The 20087-nt window shown below is 34.1% G+C and overlaps 1 protein-coding gene across 1 annotated transcript in view; it reads right to left on the reverse strand.

Moving 5' to 3' along the window:
* Window positions 1-201: 201 nt before the first annotated feature.
* Window positions 202-20087, reverse strand: part of RSBN1L (round spermatid basic protein 1 like) — a 65697-nt gene continuing 45811 nt past the window's right edge. Inside the window, exons 4-8 of the mRNA XM_022554358.2 lie at window positions 14040-14177; window positions 12138-12280; window positions 9035-9202; window positions 4184-4292; window positions 202-4094 (exon numbers count right to left, since the gene is read on the reverse strand). Coding sequence (XP_022410066.1) covers window positions 3453-4094; window positions 4184-4292; window positions 9035-9202; window positions 12138-12280; window positions 14040-14177 — 1200 coding nt within the window. The 3' untranslated portion in view covers window positions 202-3452. The remainder of the gene's footprint in view (window positions 4095-4183; window positions 4293-9034; window positions 9203-12137; window positions 12281-14039; window positions 14178-20087) is intronic.

A 20087-nucleotide genomic window follows, 5' to 3' on the forward strand; every position in this document is an offset into this window, starting at 1 on the left:
TGTTTAAGGTGATCTTTAATATTCTTCTCTGTTGGCATAAGTCAATTTTTGGTATTTTTAAGAGTAAAAACGATTTTCGGACTGGAATCACTTTCAAGATCTTATGGTTTCTGTTGAAGATACAGACAAGAATTTTTAAATATGACAAGATGAAAGTAAAATGTCAAATATAGGAAAATAATTACAAAACATGGAAAAAGATTATGGTTATCAATTTTAGTATTTATTGAAAGGTGGAAGACAAAGAAAATTCCTCTCAAACTCCAAAAATAAATCCTGCACCTTTGCTAAAAATGCAAAATGAACTGAGATATTTGCTTTACATGACAATGAAACTATCCAAAAAATAACTGAATCCAAATTTACCAAAACAGTGCAAATCTATTATTTACAAAGATGATCTTACCTGCCATAAGTATTTGGGAAAAACCTATTTTACACTCAGGAACACTAATGAAATACCTTGAAGACTTAATCCAAGAAATAAAATATTTCCTACCCTCCATGACCACCCCCCCCACAAAGTTAAAGAATGGATTAAAAATGAATATATGCGGAAACAAACAGTATTTCCAATAACCTTATACACATACACGCACACAGGCACATGCACACACACACAGAGTGTTGTGCTAGATCAACCTAATCTTTATTTAAGGTCAACAGCTGTAGTGACAAAGACGATAATGAATATGGCTTTAGTAAAGTTTTCAACCAAATATCACAAATGCTTAATTCTTTTGATAGCTAACCAGCTAACCTGAGAATGGAATATATTACTTAGCTAAAAGGATATGAACAAAAATAATTAAAAAGAAAAAAAATCACTGTAGCAGACACCACTGAGGTACCTTAGTTTTTTTTTTTTTTGTAAAGGTCTGTATGGCAATTTAATAATTTACATAACAACTATTTATTCTATATAGTATAAGTTCACATAGAAACTGTATCTTAAGTGCTCCATTATTCTGGTCCAAGAAACTGGAAATAACAGAAAAAAAGTTGTGTTCAGATAAGAACTGGAATGTACTAACTAGGAAACCATTAATATAATACAATATTGAAATAAAAATTATTTGTATGTAACAAACGTAGCCAACAACTTCTCAGATTGCATCTGAAGAGAATTTTTAAATTATAACCCATAAGACAGGAACATAAGCATTACTCAAGGTGACAAGGCTGTATCTTGAAATCTGTGTTCACTAACTTGTATTTCACCTCCACAGAGATGTATGCATTTTACAAAACAATTAAAATTTCAAAATATGGAGAAGGTTGACTATAGGTTATATAGGAAACTACACTTAAAAGCGACCACTCTGGTTGTTTTAGGTATGTCTTTAAGTTAAAAGTTTAAGGCTCATATATTTTGCAGGGATACCCTAAAGACATTTTATTGCAGTATGGTCTCATGCATCTATGTGTATGACCCTGGAAAACTGGAGCTAAAACGAACCTTGTTAAATATGTTACCCTTCACTTAAAGAAAGAAAAACCTAAACATTTTTACCACATTCTCTCTCAATTTTCAATACTGGTTTGTTATAAACTTTTGTCTCCCTAAAAGGTAGGTGAAAATACATAAATTTAGCTAAAAATAGAAGATAAAGGTGGTGAGGAGCATGTTAAGTAATATATAAAACAAAATCCCTATTTACATTTGCATGATTTATACTTTCCTTACGTCATGAAAATTCCTATGTTGCAAATATACTGATTTTCTACTAACCACTGAGATTTCCTTACAATATTTGCCTACCCTTTTAAACTGGAGGCCAGAAATGACATCAATGCTGCAGTTTATTTTTCCTGATGAAATGCCTCTGAGTAAGCTTCTCCCTGACCAGAGAGATAAGCAGTTTTATGGGTACCACAAATGAGGCTGGAGTAGAAACCACTCAAAGTGGAATAGCAACACTAGCTCAAAAGGCAGCACAAAGAACCCCATTTGAAAGTAATCAACCAAAGTATGAGCTCAGAAAAATACCAAATTCAAGTAAAAGAAAATAGATTTGCAACCAGCAGAGTTCCTAACATCAAAGCATACACTGAAGACATTTGTTTGACTTTTAATTACAATAGTGGAAGCAATCTGAAACGGTGCTGAAGTCCATTATTGAAGAGATTTGTTTTAATCATCTTTAGCTAGGCACTGGCAATCCTGTTTCCTATCCCAATTTTACTTTCTAGAGCTTCTTTTGAAAAAAGAAAAAAATACTCTAAGTTGTTTACCTTGCTAGGGTAGGGAGAGGGATGCTTAGAAAGATGAGGTAACAGATCTTATTTTGTTAGTTATCTCTTTGTATATGGCAGTTGAGTCACTGCCCTTATTTTAATATTTTGTATTTGCCATATTTTCCTTCTGTTCCTCAAGAAAAATGTAATAGAGGATTTTAACTGCTCAGAATTAAACTTTCTGTAACTGAACATTTTTTCTCAGCTACTATTAGGTATAGTATGGGTGCTGATTAGTAAGAAAATTTTCTCAACTTCTTATTCCATACACTACAAAGAAAATTCATGTTATAGGGCTATATAATCGGGTCACATAACTTCATTAGTTAAAGGGTTAAATATCACTAACAGACCTTGTTTCTCCCAACTTATAAAACTGATTCTATTACCTAAGCTGCTCTCTTAATGTTGAATATAAATATTTAAAAATGTATTCCAGGGAGCATAGGAAGTTTCACATATTCATCTTATTCAGCAATTTAAGAAGTTATGCAAAATATAACATATATATATATTCCCATACATACACACACACATATAAATATGCTTTCATAACTGAATCTTGGTTTTAAAAATGCTTGCACAGTGTGGGGAATTTAAATATTCACAAGATTTGAATACATACATTTGCACTCCATTAGCACTCTAAGTGGATATACCAGCAGAAACATAATAGATCAAATAAATGATTTAACTGAATTGTCAGTTTGGTGGGGTTTTTTTGCAGACCCAACAGAAAACATATTATTATGAACCTTTATTAAGTGGCTCACATTTCAGTATAAATCACACTAAAAAGGTTTTTTTAAAGCTATTTACACTACAGTGCTGACACATTTAAAATGAAGAAAAAATCGGTATAAATAAGCTCTATGGAAAAGCCTTAAATTGTCAAAAAAGAATTCTGGCTCATATTACAAAATATATATATATATATGTTAATGTCAGCTCTATTCTAAAACCTACAACTCCAACTCAAATGATCTTTTTAAAGACTCCTTTTGTTTAAACCTGCAATGTTTACAGTGCATCTGGCCCTAAGTGCTTTGATACTTCACAGTTATGGACAGGCACTGAGGAATGTTACAAAGCTACATAAACTATAATTTGTAACAGACTTGGGAGCAAGTTCTTGGCTTGCTTTCAGAATTCACGAATCTTTATTACATTATTAAGTTTAAGAAAAAAACCAATTTTAAATGGTATATACAAATTTAGCACAAAATGTTATCATCTTTTCTCTCTTGATTTGAATGTGTTGAACTATGTTGCCTTGTATCAACTAGACTTATGAGACTTCCAGGACACATTTCTTCCTTTAAATCTTTGTTGCTATTTTCAAATTTAGAGTCCACATCAATCTTAAATTCTGTAAATTGAACATGATCCAATTTTGCTTTAACATTCTTGCCATCCATATTATTTGGTGCTCCAGTCTTTTCAGGAATATAAACATTCACAGGTTCTTCCTTGATTCTTACAGTTGCAATAGGTTCATGTTTAATCTGCTGTAATTCATATTTAGAATGAAGTTTGTCTGAAAAAACAGAATCCAAGGAGGTTTTGCTTACAGCACAAATCATGTTGTCAGTGTGAGGTCCAAGAACAGATGATGTGGAATCTCGTGATGTGCATGTTTCATGAGTAACTGTATTCTGAGCAGTGTCCTCCTCTGAGTGATATAACTTGAGACGAACATGCCATGCTAAACTGCATACAGCTGAAACTGTCTTGAACTGATGAACAACATTCCTTGGAATAAAATAAATGTCATTATCATACAGCTGAATCCTGGCATAGCGAATGCCTTCCCTCCTCAGTTGATTCAGTTTTGCATCATCAACCCACTGGACACACTAAAATAAAACAAAACAAAACAAGAAATACCAATAAGTCTTTTCCACAATAAAAATTAAATTGAAGATAATAGTAGTTTAAAATATACCTGGGACAGTGGAGGTTCATGTAAATCTAACTGCATTCGTTGAACTACTTCTAAGAAATCTTCAGCATGAAAACAAATTACATCTTTGGTTATTCGGGGTTGATCAGGCCTAAAAAAGAACATGAAATAATGAAGAGTCTGCCATTAATGTTTCACTCTGCTAAGTCCTTATTAAATTCAAAGCAAAGAAAGTTTATGGTCAACACCAAAGTATTATCTTAGAAGTGAACTGTAATTAGAAGACCACTTTACATATTTAAACAAAGGGATAACACCATGAGTTTCAACCTAAATATGGATACAAACAACTCATTTTATTATTTACACACACACACACACACACACACATTTTGGTATAGCAGAGCAGAAACTTTATTCATTAATCAAGGAATGGAGAAGGGAGAGCTCATGCTCTAAAAACACCTTCTCCCTGAAGGGAGAAGATTAAGGGAATTTTAAGGGGTAGGAGGCAGACATATCATCAGGGCTCTTGCAAAGGGGTAGAGATTTCCAGGAGCAGCCTCACCTCATTTTATTATAGCTATGTGTAACCATATTTTGAGAAATTAAATTGACCTGAATTGGTTAATTATGCAAATCAAAAAACTAAGTGTTTAGTCTTAAAGTTAAGACTTTAACTTAAAGTCTTTAATTTGTTGTCAATACTTCAACAAATTAAGTGCTAAATTAAAGATACAATATAAAATTTAGAGGTAAATATAGGGGAAAGGGAATACATTCTTTTAATACAGACATATATAACTGCAATGATACCAAAAATCCCTAAGTAACTCCTAAAAATTAAGAGACATTCAATAGAAAAGTACTTATAAAATAAACTGTTACCATCCTACTTGCTGAGGTTGAGTCTTTAAATATAATTCTAAAAAAAATCCCCAAATTCTTCAATTAATTAAGAATATACAAATACATGTTTATAAAAGATGCTCAAAAATGGAGTTTGGAATAAAATCCCAAGAAACATAAATACCAACCCCCCCCCAAAATCATACCAAGGAAATCATAACCAAATTTTTAAAAAACAGTGATAAAGAGAAAATCTAAAACTCATGCATCACATTAATATACAGGGAAAGAGGGTAAGAATGATTGCAGGCTTCTCATCAGAAACAATGCAAGCCAGAAGAGAGCACACTATCTTTAAAGTATTGAAAGAAAAAGCCAGTCTAGAATTCTATATCCCCCAAAATATCCTTAAGAAAGTGTGAAATAAAAACATTTTCAGACAAACAAAAACTGAGAGAATCTGTCACCAGAAGACCAGTACGACAAAGAATGTTAAAGAACTTCTTCAGGCTGAAGGAAAATGATATTTAGATGAAAATGTAGATCTATTCAAAGGAATGGAGGGTGCAAGTAATAGTAAATATGAAAGATATTTTATTCTCATCTTAAAAATCTCTTCAGAAATAATTCCTTAATGCCAAAGAAAGCAACATATTTGGGGGGATGGTTATAGCACACATAAAGCAAAATGTATTAATAATAATTAGCACAAAGGCCATAAATGGGAGCAGGGAGAGATGGCAGTATACTATTGAAAGTTCTTACACATTACATAGCAGGTATAATTTTATGTTTTTATAAGTTGGCATTATTTTTTCTTTTCATTTTGAAAATGTTTCAAGTGTCTATTGCTAATATATAGAATTAAAATATATACAAGTGACTTTTCAATGTTGTCTTATCTTGTGACTTAGATAAATTCTAATACTTCTTTTGTAGACTTAGAACTATCTCTATACACAATTATTTTGTCTTACTCTAAGACCCTGTAATTCCATTTCTATGTATTTACTGAAATGAAATGAAATTTTATGTGCACACAAAGGCTTGAAAGGGAATGTTCATAAGAGCTTTATTCATAAAAACCCCAAACTGGAAACAATTCAAATGTCTATCATCAGGTGAATGGATAAATCAATTGTGATGTATCTATACAATGACATACCACTCAGCAACACGAAGGAATGAACTACTAATACACATAACAATATAGATGAGTATCAAAAACATTATGCTGAGTGAAAGAAGTCAGGCAACATATGATTCTATTTAAATGAGATTCTAGACTAGGCAATACTAACCTATAAAGACAGAAAATAGATTTATAGATGTCTGGAGCTGGGGTAAGAATGGGGGGAGATTAACTGCCAAGGTATATGAAGGAAACAAAATATTCTATATTTTAGTCGTGGTAATGGTAACATGGCTGTATAAATTTGTCAAAACACATCAAACTGTACACTTATAACAAGAGTGTGTATTACTGAATACAAATTATACTTCCATAGTTGATTTTTCAGAAAACTGGATTTCAAGAAGCAACCTGAAATACATAAATCTATGTGAATTCTATCTTCCTAATACTAAAAAGTGATATAAAATTCATCAACACTTCACAAGTCTATCTAGTTTAAGATTTCTTTGTAGTCTCAATCAATCCCAGTCCTTTATCTCAAATTGGTGTTAAGCCTGGCTCTAAGATAAAGTCAAGAATCTTGGACTTCCCTGGTGACACAGTGGTTAAGAATCTGCCTGCCAATGCAGGGGACACGGGTTCAAGCCATGGTCTGGGAAGATCCCACACGCCATGGAGCAATGAGCCCGTGCGCCACAACTACTGAGGCTGTGCTCTAGAGTCGGTGAGCCACAACTACTGAAGCCTGCACGCCTAGAGCCTGTGATCCACAACAAGGGAAGCCACTGCAATGAGAAGCCCACATGCCGCAATGACGAGAAGCCCCCACTCAGGGCACCTAGAGAAAGCCTGTGTGCAGCAGCAAGACCCAACAGAGCCAAAAATAATAAATAAAAAAATTAATTAATGAAAAAAAGAATCTAATACTCTAATGCCTAATGTCTCCTTGAGAAAAAGAGCAGAACTCAAAACACTAAGATAAGGAGAACACTAAGAGAAAGCACCAATTTCCTTAGTATAGCTTAATTTAACAACAAGGAATAACAATAAAGGGATCATAGACCACGTTTGCATCAGAGCCATGAAACCCTCTTAAAGCATCAACCAAATTATTTTCTTACCATCTTTAATACTAAGAGATTAAAGCAGCATTGGTATAGAAAGCAAACTGTATTTTACAATACTGAGAAAACTCAGAGCTAGCAACATCTCATTCCAAAATCTGTCTCAAATTAAATCTGGCCACCTAATATATTCATACTTTGGCAACAGTCTTTTTCACTGTGAAATTGTTAGCTTCAAGTGTTTTTTCATTCAGTAACTATTCATAGGGAACTATGATGGACCTGTGAAGGACAGGACACAATCTCTAACATCAAATAACATATAAAGTGGAGAAGCAAGCATAAACCAACAATAATTTAAAGGAGCTTAAGAGAGATTTAAACAAAGTTAAGGCTAAGAAGCAAGAATATTTATCTCTGAAAAAAATGTAACTATATGGCTAACTTTAACAAATACTATCTATAAATCAGAGTTCACCCTAAATAAATTTTGATGCCACTCTTAAATCCTTTATACCAAACATTCAAGAAAAATCTCATTAATTTGAAACAGGGGGTTGTAATGATTTCCAAAGAGATAAATTTGCCTTTACTCTTTGACAAAATTAGTATTTTAAACCAGATTATGTTAGAAACTATATGGGAACAACTACAGATATTTGATAATTACCATTTAACTTAAACACAATTATAAATTATTATTATTGAATTATAAACTATTAATGTCATTTTCCTAAGGACCTCTTAGGGTTAGTTCAGTACTAGTTACTTTGTATATCTGAAATTGATAAAGCTTCATTTATGTTAAGAAAGAAGGTCAGTTTACAGTGGCCTCTCCATTCAGTATTAATTTATAAAATATTACTTTAAATTTTCCCTTTTGAACAAAGGGTCAATCTTGTATTCACAGCCCCTGAAAAAATTTCCTTGTACAGAAAATACAGGCAATATTTTTCACAACATCTTAGGAATCTATGCAATAATACTGACATTTTATACTTTCAGAATTAAAAAGTTTCTTTTTACTTAGAAAATTTTCTTACATACTTAGTATCTAATTCAACTGATTTAATAAGCAAAACAGCATATTCCATCTTAAGTTTCATACCCAAACAATACTCAACTTGAAAACAAAACCTAATTGAGCAAAGTTATCTTACAGTATAAATATAGCTTTGCTCTATGGGTTTTATCAATTTAATAAATGGAAATTTTTTTAACATATGGGATGACCACCTCTAAGTATATTATCCATTTTCATTAAGAAAATTATCCATTTTTCTAATCTATCAAAAGAGTCAGTGAAACAAGCAAAGCCAGAAAAAATTAATATAGTAAGGTAAACAAACACTTAGTAGATACCAAACCTTAGAAAGATAGCAAGTTAAAACAGCATCAAGAAAAAACACAAGAATCTGGAGTCGGTTCTGAAATCAGACTCAGCTCTACCACTTGTTAACTATATGACTATGACAACACTACTTGATAGTCCAGAGCCTCAGTCTCCCTTTTGTGCAATAAATACGGGCCTAAAAGTAGAGAAAATTAACTGAACATTTGTAAATGGGCATACAATAAGCACCAAGTGAACCTTAGGTTTTCCATTACCTTAGGTAAGACAACTGTTTTCAACTCTAGTCACGTAGGAAATGAAACTACTTCAGTCAAGCCCAAAAGATAAAATCTAGATTCTAGCAAATGAAAATCTTCTTTAGTACAATTATACAACTAGGATATCCAAATACAGGGGAAAATGAAACTTTTTCCCCCACAGTAAGAAGAATTACTGAAAAACTTCCCAAGAAAAATTTTAGAAGCCATTAAATAGCAGTAGTTAATATATACCACTCTCCACAGTGCACAGCCTTCAACACTCCAACAGCAGCTGTAGTCTGTCGTTCAAAACCTTGTCCTATATGATCTGCATGAGCTCTTGTTCTGTCTTCAAAGAGCATCTCACGAGGCTCACTAGTTCGAGGTAGGTACTGCAGGTTTTTTATCTCATTGGTAGTTCTGTTGAAACAAAATTATATATATAAAGAGACAGAGAGAGGCAGGCTTATGCATATTAAGGCTTAATTGCCTTCAAACATTTGTACTGATGTATTGACAGGTTTAACTTTTTAAACGCATTAATAGTTACAGAACACCTACTCTGTGTCAGGCACTATCTAAGCACTGGAGCTACTGAACAAGACAGTAGTGAATAAGACAGACAAGTTCCTTACTCTCGTAGGAGTTTATATTCTAGTGAGAGATAGACCAAAAAATAAACAGCAAGAAAACACTAGGCAATAAGTGCTTCCATAAAACATGCACGGTTTATTGGAGGTAAGGGGAAAAAAACACTTTAGCTCCACCCTGGAGGACAGACATCTCCCACTGGGCCTCTCCTCCACTGCTCACCTTCTAGAATCCATATGCATACAGAAGCTGCTGCCTACTTGGCCTCACTCACTGCAGAAACCCTCTCCAATTTTGCTGCAGAAGGGGAACTGGGTGAGAAGAATTTATTTTGGGAGTCATCATCTTATTTATCTCCCTGTATGATTTTTCTGTTGCTTCCAGAGACAAATCAGGATTGCCCCCATTATTTTTTCGTCTCATCCTAGTCTACCCCTAGGGTCACTCTTCCTTTTTGGTTCTCTAACTTCCCACCCTCAAACTCTACTACTTTACTACTCTTTGTGCACTCTTGTCTTACAGTTTTATATAAACTTTCACACAGACACACACACAATGCTTTAACATACTTTTTTGCTGTTTGTGATTAATGTTTTACAGGTATTAGAAAGCTAGATGATGATGTTGCTTTCTGTGGAAAGCTAACAGGCTTTCAAACCAAGTCTCGCCTCATTATACCACATTCTAATGAATTAAGACCTTATTAAAGCATTTGGCACAGTGCCTAGGGCACTGTTGTCATTAGTTGGTCAGACTATAACGTGATGTGAAATGACCATATATACCATGGATTGTAATCCCTGAGGATTACAAGTTCCTCAAGGGGCTGGTGAACTCCCTTAAATTACATGTAAAAGTTTGTATATATCTGCATTATTCTAGGGAGAGTCTTTCAGATTCTTAAAATGATTTGTAAATCCAAATTAAGAATCACTGAGATACACACCAAGTTTACCATTTACTACCAGCTTAAAATTTAACTAGTAAAAATTTCATTGAACCAAAATTTATTTATTAAACAGACACTCTGTTTAGGTGCTAGAGACACATTAGTAACAAGCACAACATTGTCCCTGCTCTCATATAACCTACATTTTACTCTATGACCATTTCTCCCTGTTCTGTTTTTTCTTCTTAAATTTATAACCAGTGAGACCATCTTTAGACATCTAAAAAAAGGATTATCTCCCCCAGGATCACCCACTCCATTCCCATCAATGTTACGCTAGTGTACATTCTTCTACACTTTTCTCTGTGCTTACATAAATATACTCTTATACATGTTTTTTTAATTTCTTTTCATAAAAATAGAATCATACTGGACATATACTCTACATTTTGCTCTTTTCAAGTACCATGGATATCCAGCTCAACAGACAAAATTTCATATTATGAAATTAACTATTTCACCACATTCTTCAACCGTTCTCCTGTTAATGGACATTCAGACCATTTTAAAAATTTATCTCAATATAATAAATGCTGCAATTAACATTCTTATACATTTACCTTTAGTGCTTTTATTTCTTGGGACAAATTCCCAAAAGTAGGGGTCCTGGTTCAAGGAGTATACATATGTTAAACTTTATGAGCTATTTTAGATTACTTCTAAAAAATGATTACAGAAGCTCACCCATAGACCAATAATATATATTACCCTGTTTCCTCAGGTACCTACCAGCCTGTAATATACTCGCTCTGTTAATAATTTTTGCCAATGTAACAGGTAAAAATAATATCTCATAATTCTTTTAATATATATTTAATATACAATCGACTACCTGGGGCCTATTTTTCTATTGGGTTGTTCTACATTTTTCTTCTCAATTTAGAAATGCTCTTTGTATATTAACTTTGGTCTGTCACATGTTACAAATGCCAGTCTATCATAGTTTTGAACTTTGTTGTTGATGTCTTTTCTCTCACAAATAGTATTATCATTGTATCTTTTAATATTTGCTTAGGAAGATCTCTCCTAAGCTTAAGCATTTTATTCTAATATTTTTATTTTTTACTTATTATGTCCAAATCCCTTACTTCTTATATAACACTGGGGTTATGGCTTTGTTTTCCTCCAAATGGACTCTCATTTATGCCAGCATTATTCATTAAATAAATTTTTCTTTTCCCACTTAACTCATTATTAAGTTCCCAATATACTTTGATCTGTTTGTGTACTCTATCCTATTCCAATGATCTTTTTGAGCTTCATAGTACTTTTTAATATTGAGTAAGACAAGGTCCCCCTCATACTTACCTTCTTTTTCACAGCTTTCTAGACTGACTTTACTTATTCTTCCTTATGAACTTTAAAATTATTTTATCCAGTGCTGGAAGTGTGAGTCCATTTGTAATGCTAAAAATTCCAAAGGACTATCATTTTTGTCCAATCCAGAACACAGATCTAAACATTTGTTTAGATCTTATTCTATATCTTTCATAAGATGTTTCAGTTTTCTTAAAATGAATATTTAAATTTATTTCTGAATATTCATTAAATTTATTCCAAAACAGTTTATGTCTCTGTTGTGAATGATATTTTTTCCATTCCTAGTTACAATTTATTGTCATCTGCCTACCTTTTTCATGTTTTATTTATATTTGATACTTATAAGAAATTATATCAGCATGTGTAACCATTTTTGAACTTACATTTCAATTACACTCTAAATTTTCCCTTCCTTCTTCCTCCAAATTTCAACAATATACACATACCAATGTACAAATACCCATCCCCAGCAAAAAACATTTATATCCAACATACCTTTTCCTTTTGAAAGGTGACTTTGGCATATCAGCCACAGGGATCATTTGTTCTCCCGGGCGTACCCACATGATGGGACCATCATCACTATCTTTTCGACTCTCTAATTTTAGACTAGATAGTGTCCCCCATGGCAGTGTACACTAGAGGCAAATAATTACAGAGAAATTAATTATTTTTAAAATGTATCTTCAAATATACATTAAAGACTATTGTCCTCTTGACAAAATTTCATATATACATTTGAAATACATACCTATTTTAAATATATTCATATATATTCATAAATTTTCCTTCATAATATTCTATTTCAAACATAACAAGAGAGTAATTATTCTTGGATGGTTTCCCCCACTTCCCCAACCCTGCCAGAGGTATGATTCACTGTATTTATCATTTATTATTCTTCCTTCTCCCAAATATATGGGTCATATGATGTTAATTAGTTGGCAAAATAAGTGTCTTCCATGAGAATCTATAAAAATGAACAACTGAGTTTAAAAAATGGATACCTCAAAAAAAAAGGGGGTGGGCCTTCCCTGGTGGCACAGTGGTTGAGAGTCCGCCTGCCGATGCAGGGGACATGGGTTCAAGGCCACAACAGTGAGAGGCCCGCATACCGCAAAAAAAAAAAAAGGGGGGGGGAGGGGAGATATACCTCTGATTAGTTATAATCAAAACCTAACAAAACAAAAAGGAAAACTAAACCAAAATCAAAATTTATTTCTGTGTAGTAGTTTCTTGAAAAGGTTGCTGGTCTAAAAGCAGGAATTAACATCTTTGAAAAGAAAAGAGAAATGACCAAGGGCCACTATCCATGGAATGGTGACAAAATGAGTATTTTTTTAAAAACCATACCCCCTTTCCAAAAAGGGGAGCTTGTCAAATTAAATTTCTCCAGAAAGAATGCATTTAGCTCATTTGCTTTTAAAATTAAAATCTGAAACATAAATATTTAAATGATGGTGTTTTTAAAATAGCACTCAAAATAAGTGCAACCAAATTCCATGTCACTAGTTGGGTGAAACAGACAAGGAACCAAAGGTTTAAAAGGAACAAAAAAGGAAATAAAAGGGGAATGGAGTAGGGTGAAAAAGAAAAGGAAGAAAAGATATATATACACATATAGACTAGAAAATTAAGTATGCAGAAGTGAAAAAAGAAGAGATGTTTAACAGATTATGTGGCAAATACTAGAGACAAACTGATCTTGTCACATTTTTAGCTTTGAATTACTGATTAAATAACTGACCTAACTACACAGATCAGAGATTTTTCTCTCAATAAGATAGCCCCAGCCACCCATAAGAAGAAATATTTTCTGGAATGCAGAGACTGTTGGGGGAAAAAAAAAACCAGAACAGAATCTGGCTAAAAATCATTTAAAGGGGCCTTAAAGCTGCATAGTTTAAATACCTTATTTTATGGATGAGGAAACTGAAGCCTAGAAAGTTTAAACGGCTTGCCCAACCCAGGTAGGATCTCGCAAGATTGAAATAGTTATACAACTTCCCAGGCCAGTTTTCCACAAACCCAAACTGCCATTCCCTTGTCCTGAACGCTTTAATTTAGTAGACATCCTTCCTGTACCTCTTAAATCCTCTGGCACTCAGTTTATAAAAAGCTGATAAACGGATGGAATTTATTTTCCTAAAGTGGCAGCTACAGGCAAGTGTTATTTTCTGTTCCACCACTTAGCTTTGCCATTAAAATTAGTACCTGAGAAGTCACACACACAACACTACACAAGAATTACTTCTACTTTGTCATCTCTTCCTTTCCTTCCTTATAATTGAAATGAAATCAAAGTTTTTATAATTCTGAAACAGCCATGATCTGTTATCACTAATAGCATGAAAGTAACTCCCACAACTTAGATTGCTTGATATTGTTTTCTCTTACTTTTAAAAATGGTGAATCTTCCAACATGTCAAGGAACTCAGGGAAGTAATCTCCCACTTCTTCATCTACTGCTCCCACCAAGCTGATCTGTCGCATTGGGCCAGCTCTATAAGTACCGTGAGAATACGTTCTTTTTACCTGAAGGATATGGAGTTAATTAAGTTAAACATAAGATAATGCCTGTTATCACTGGATAACACTAAATTATGTTGTCTGAAAATATTAGAACATAATGTGTGGCAAGCAAAACAACAAAAAAAAGCCTTTCACAAACAGTAAAAAAAAATAAGGCACTTAAAAAAAAAGAAAAAAGAAAAGATCGGCACAAAATCAAGCTATTTCACCTTCTCTAGCTATTCCTACACACTGCTTATGAAAATACAGTTGAGATAAACAGCGTAATTCCAGACAACTAACTATAATTTCTCCTTATAACAGAGCAGTTTATTATTTGATCTACAGTGCCACTGAAATTATATTCAGAAGTTCCTGTACCTATATTTTCCTAAATGGTTCATATCTTTTTGTCAGAATTTTCAAAAGTAGACCCTCTGAAAACGTTGCATTTAACCATCACCAGTAGTTTGTATGTCCAAAAGGCCACCAGGAATGATCTTAGCATGTTAACTAGGATCCAGTTTACATTTTTCTGATGAAAATCTACTAGAGCTTGAGAACCAAAAGTCCTAGGTCCCAAATCTGTCTACCTTTGCTATCTACCAGCTATGTGACCTCCAGAAATCACTTAAATTCCTTGAGTTTGAGTTTCCTTAACCGGAAAGATTTACCTCGGATTGCTAAAGAAAACAGTAATTGTACAGTGTGAGCAAATGGGTATCATTTGAATATCAACCAAAATAAAACAACCTATATATACCTCAAGGATCACTGGTACCTAAGTTTTCAAAAACACATTTAAATCTTGCAAAGAAACCTCATATACTAACAGTAGTAAACAAGAGTATTTTTAAAGCAAAACAACTTCTTTTCATAAACAAACTTCAAGCAAAATCCTAATTATTTTTTTCTCTGGATCAGCCTTTATGGCCACTAACTGTAGGGAAATTACATTGTCTCAGTTTGCCTGGGTCTATTCCAGTTTTAAAATGGAAAGTCCCGTACCAGGCAAACCCAGATGGATGAGCTTTCATCACATCAGGGACACAGACTCTAAAATATTTTCATATCACAAGGTGAATTCCCACAATTGCAGCTGATATAGATAGTATTCTGTATCAATGTATTTAAGCCCCCACCCACAACAAAAACATGACAATAAAAGTTCTATCGTAACAGAACATTTGAGAATTTTATTTTTTAGCATAATAAGCAAAACAGCATAACAATGATACATTAATTCCTTAATAAATTTACCAGAATTACAAGGTTAAGTTTTCATGCACTATCACAAATTCACTTCTCAGAACCATAAAACCTTGCTCCAATACCCAAGTTACAAAAAAAAGTTGGGGTCTGTGTCCCCATTTTGTACTCATGATCTGACCTTTTTCTTCTCTCCCAAAAGTTCCTAGCATCTCCAGTACTGAGAGAGCTAAAAGTTAAAATCTGACTCTACAACAATATTTAGGCTTCAGATGTTTAGATATACTAAGAGTACTACAACAGGAAAATTAGTCATCACTATGCACTTCTGTAATGCAGTCTAACAAAGCTAAAAATATCAAGTTGAAATTTAGCAAATTTATAAGAACTGATATCAATTCTGTTGCGTGACTCTGAGCTTGTGGCTTCAGTTTTGGATCTGCAAATGGTCATATGTGTTTTTGAGAGAAGACCATTCAATGAAATCAAACACCTTCTATTGTAAAACACAAATTTACAAGTGCTTTGAAATATTCATTTGACTTACAAATCACATTAGGTAATATTTCCACTTCACACAAATAAGTAAATTTTCTGTGCCTCAATCTTCTCTGTCTTGTTTAAACTTAGATGACTCATCTAAATCGTTAACTAGTTCTAACAAAGCCAGAATCAAGAAAGTCTTTGCCATCCAGCTGGTTCATTCTACTACATCAACTAAATAATTTGGGCAGTGACTCAATTATCAACATCAACAAGGATCAGCTGAATAATTTGGACAGTGACTCAATTATCAACTAAATAATTAGGGCAGGGAGGAATGTTCAGGGAGGGAATCCTTCCAAAGTACTAAGCACAACTGAATTTATGAGCTCTCGCAAAGAAATGGGTACTTTAAACATACTTTTAAAGCAAAAGGCAAACACATATATGGTCTACTGGACTCTTTTTTTCCAAGGGAGTATGTGCAAGAACTAAATACATGCATACAAAAGATACATCAATAAAGAAAGAATGCTCTTTAATATGAATGTTAGGATTTAAGAGTCAGAGACAATCTACTCTGAGGAAATGTAAAGTCTGAAATTATAACAGTTTATTTAATAGGCAAAAACATGAAATAACTCATTTCTCAAATAACTGAAATAGATTTTGGAGTTCTACATAGTGGTTGCCATGCAATTCAAATAACTGCTTCCATTCTAAAAAAAAACAAACAAAAACCCTACTATAACAGTATTTAACTATAGAGAAGGGATAAATACAATTAATAATCAAAAAAACAGAACTAGTAGGACTTCCCTGGTGGCGCAGTGGTTAAGATTGCTCGCTCCCAATGCAGGGGGCCTGGGTTCGATCCCTGGTCAGGGAACTAGATCCCACATGCATGCCACAACTAAGAGTTTGCATGCCACAACTAAGGAGCCCGCCTGCTGCAACTAAGGAGGAGGCGAACCGCAACTAAGGAGCCCTCAAGCCGCAACTAAAGGAGCCTGCGTGCCACAGCTAAGACCCGACACAACCAAATAAATAAATATTAAAAAAAAAAAAACCAGAACTAGTTATTAACAAGTTTAACATTCAGCCCTCTTAGAGTAAAATTTCTGTGTTTAAATGTTAAGTAAAAACATGTATCATTTAGTAACAGAAAAAATAAGTAAAGCTTCTTGGGTGGTAATATTAAAGACAAATGACTTATAACTTAAGTACTTAACTAACTTTGATTTAACCAGATGTTGCTGTTTTAGGTTGGAATGATCATTTCACTGATTGAAGAGAACATTACTGACCTAGCCATATCATTTCATTCAAATTACTCCTTTACATTAATTTCCAAGTTTACAAATGTTGTTCTTCGTTTACAAGTAAAATAAAATAAAACACGTCTAAATATTATAAATTTTAACACAATAGACTAAATTAAAACAAATTTGACTTTTCCTCCTCTCCTATGTCTATTTTGAGGCTACCTAAAAGGAGGCTATATCTTTTGATGATTTTTTTTAAAGTATACCCTATTAAAATTCATAAATATTTCAAAGGATATTTGGGAGAAACTGAATTTTAAAGAGTAAAGTAATACAGACTCTATTTGTCGGATTATAACCTTAAATATGGTATTTGAATCTTCATAGTTCTGGTCACCTCATGGCAAAATACATATATACTATATGTAAATTCACTTAAACACATAATTTGCTATAATAAAATAAAAGCACAATTCTCTCCCCTTTTCACCAAAATGTGCTACAACTGTAAAGTACATTCTGTTTGTCCACTATTAAAACCACAGATAGGGAATTCCCTGGCGGTCCAGTGATTAGGACTCCACGCTCTTTCACTGGCAAGGGCCCGGGTTCAATCCCTGGCCGGGAAACTAAGATCTCGCAAGCCACGCAGTGCAGGAAAAAAAAAAACAAAAAACCCACAACACAGATATATTCCACTAAGTATGGTCTCTATATAAATTACATATACTTAGCTATCAGGTTTAAAACAAAACAGCAATTTTCTTCTAAGACATTCATTGTTCAAATATTAAAGATAAGAATCTGATGACTCAATAGGATGGATATAAATAAATTTAAAACTAAATTTTAAAAATTAAATTAGGGCTTCCCTGGTGGCGCAGTGGTTGAGGGTCCGCCTGCCGATGCAGGGGACACGGGTTCGTGCCCCGGTCCGGGAGGATCCCACGTGCCGCGGAGCAGCTGGGCCCGTGGGCCGTGGCTGCTGGGCCTGTGCGTCCGGAGCCTGTGCTCCACAACGGGAGAGGCCACAGCAGTGAGAGGCCCGCGTACCGCAAAAAAAAAAAAAAAAAAAAAAAATTAAATTAATCAAAATCTTAGCTTGTGAAAGTAATCTGAATTTTAAAATACAGTATAACTCAATTAAAAAACAGGCAGACCTGAATAGACACTTTTCCAAAGAAGACATACAGATGGCCAACAGGCACATGAAAAGATGCTCAACATCACTAATCATCAGGGAAATGCAAATCAAAACCACAATGAAATATCACCTCACACCCGTTAAAATGGCTATCATCAAAAAGATCAAAAATAACAAATGTTGGAAAGGATGTGAAGGGAACCCCTGTACACTGTTGATGGGAATGTAAATTGGTACAGCCGCTATGGAGAACAGTATGGAGTTTCCTCAAAAAACTAAAAACAGGGCTTCCCAGGTGGCGCAGCGGTTGGGAGTCTGCCTGCCGATGCAGGGGACACGGGTTCGTTCCCCAGTCTGGGAGGATCCCATGTGCCGCGGAGCCGCTGGACCCGTGAGCCATGGCCGCTGGGCCTGCGCGTCCGGAGCCTGTGCTCCTCAGCGGGAGAGGCCGCAGCGGTGAGAGGCCCGCGTACCGCAAAAAACAACAACAACAAAAAAAAACAAACAACAAAAAAACTAAAAACAGAACTACCATACGATCCAGCAATTTCACTCCTAGGTATATATCTGAAGAAAATGAAAACACTAATTCAAAAAGATATATGCACCCCAATGTTCATAGCAGCATTATTTACAATGGCCAAGATATAAAAGCAATCCAAGTGTCCAACAACAGATGAATGGATAACAAAGATGTGGTACAGGGCTTCCCTGGTGGCGCAGCGGTTGAGAGTCTGCCTGCCAATGCAGGGGACATGGGTTCGAGCCCTGGTCTGGGAAGATCCCATGTGCCGCGGAGCAACTGGGCCCATGAGCCACAACTACTGAGCCTGCGTGTCTGGAGCCTATGCTCCACAACAAGAGAGGCCATGATAGTGAGAGGCCCATGCACCGCGATGAAGAGTGGCCCCCACTTGCCACACTGGAGAAAGCCCTCATGCAGAAATGAAGACCCAACACAGCCAAAAGTAAATAAATAAAATTAAAAAAAAAAACAGGACCAGGACTGAACAAAATAAAAAAGGACCTATACTATACAAGTAATCATTAGGGATTAGAAAAATGGCCATAAATTCACATATTGAGGAGATTAAACAATTAATGAATATTATGTAAAAGCAGAAGACAACAGATTCACAGGATGAGTTTAAAAAAAAAAAAAAGATGTGGTATATACATACAATGGAATACTATTTAGCCATAAAAAAGAATGAAATTTTGCTATTTGCAACAACATGGATGGACCTGGAGAATATTATGCTAAGTGAAATAAGTCAGACAAAGAAAGATTAATACTGTGTATTATTACTTATATATGGAATCTAAAAAGTAAAATGAATGAATATAACAAAAGAGAAACAGACTCACAGATATAGAAAAAAACTAGTGGTTACCTGTACGGAGGGGGAGGGGGAATGGGGGAGGAGGGAGGAGCAAGACAGGGGCAGGGAGTTAAGAAGTACAAACTACTATGTATAAAATAAATAAGGTACAAGGATATAATGTACAGCACAGGGAATATAGCCAATATTTTTTAACAACTTTATATGGAGTATAATCTATAAAAATCCTGACCTTGTCACCTAAAACTAATATATTATAAATCAACTATCCCCGAATTAAAATAAACAAACACACTGTAATGTAACTTTTAATTACATACCATTTAATACAACTTTCTAGATTAATAACCCAATACCTGAAACATATACTAAATCAGTTTGAACCATTAATTTAATGTTTCAAAAATGGAAAACTACACATAACAATGTATTCAAATTCAAAAAGTATATACTTCTTGATGAACCATATAGATACATCTTAAGTTGGTAA

Source organism: Delphinapterus leucas, chromosome 9 (assembly GCF_059928025.1).
Source record: "Delphinapterus leucas isolate spDelLeu-1000000601 "Yukka" chromosome 9, BTC_Dleu_Yukka2, whole genome shotgun sequence".
Taxonomy (NCBI): domain Eukaryota; kingdom Metazoa; phylum Chordata; class Mammalia; order Artiodactyla; family Monodontidae; genus Delphinapterus; species Delphinapterus leucas.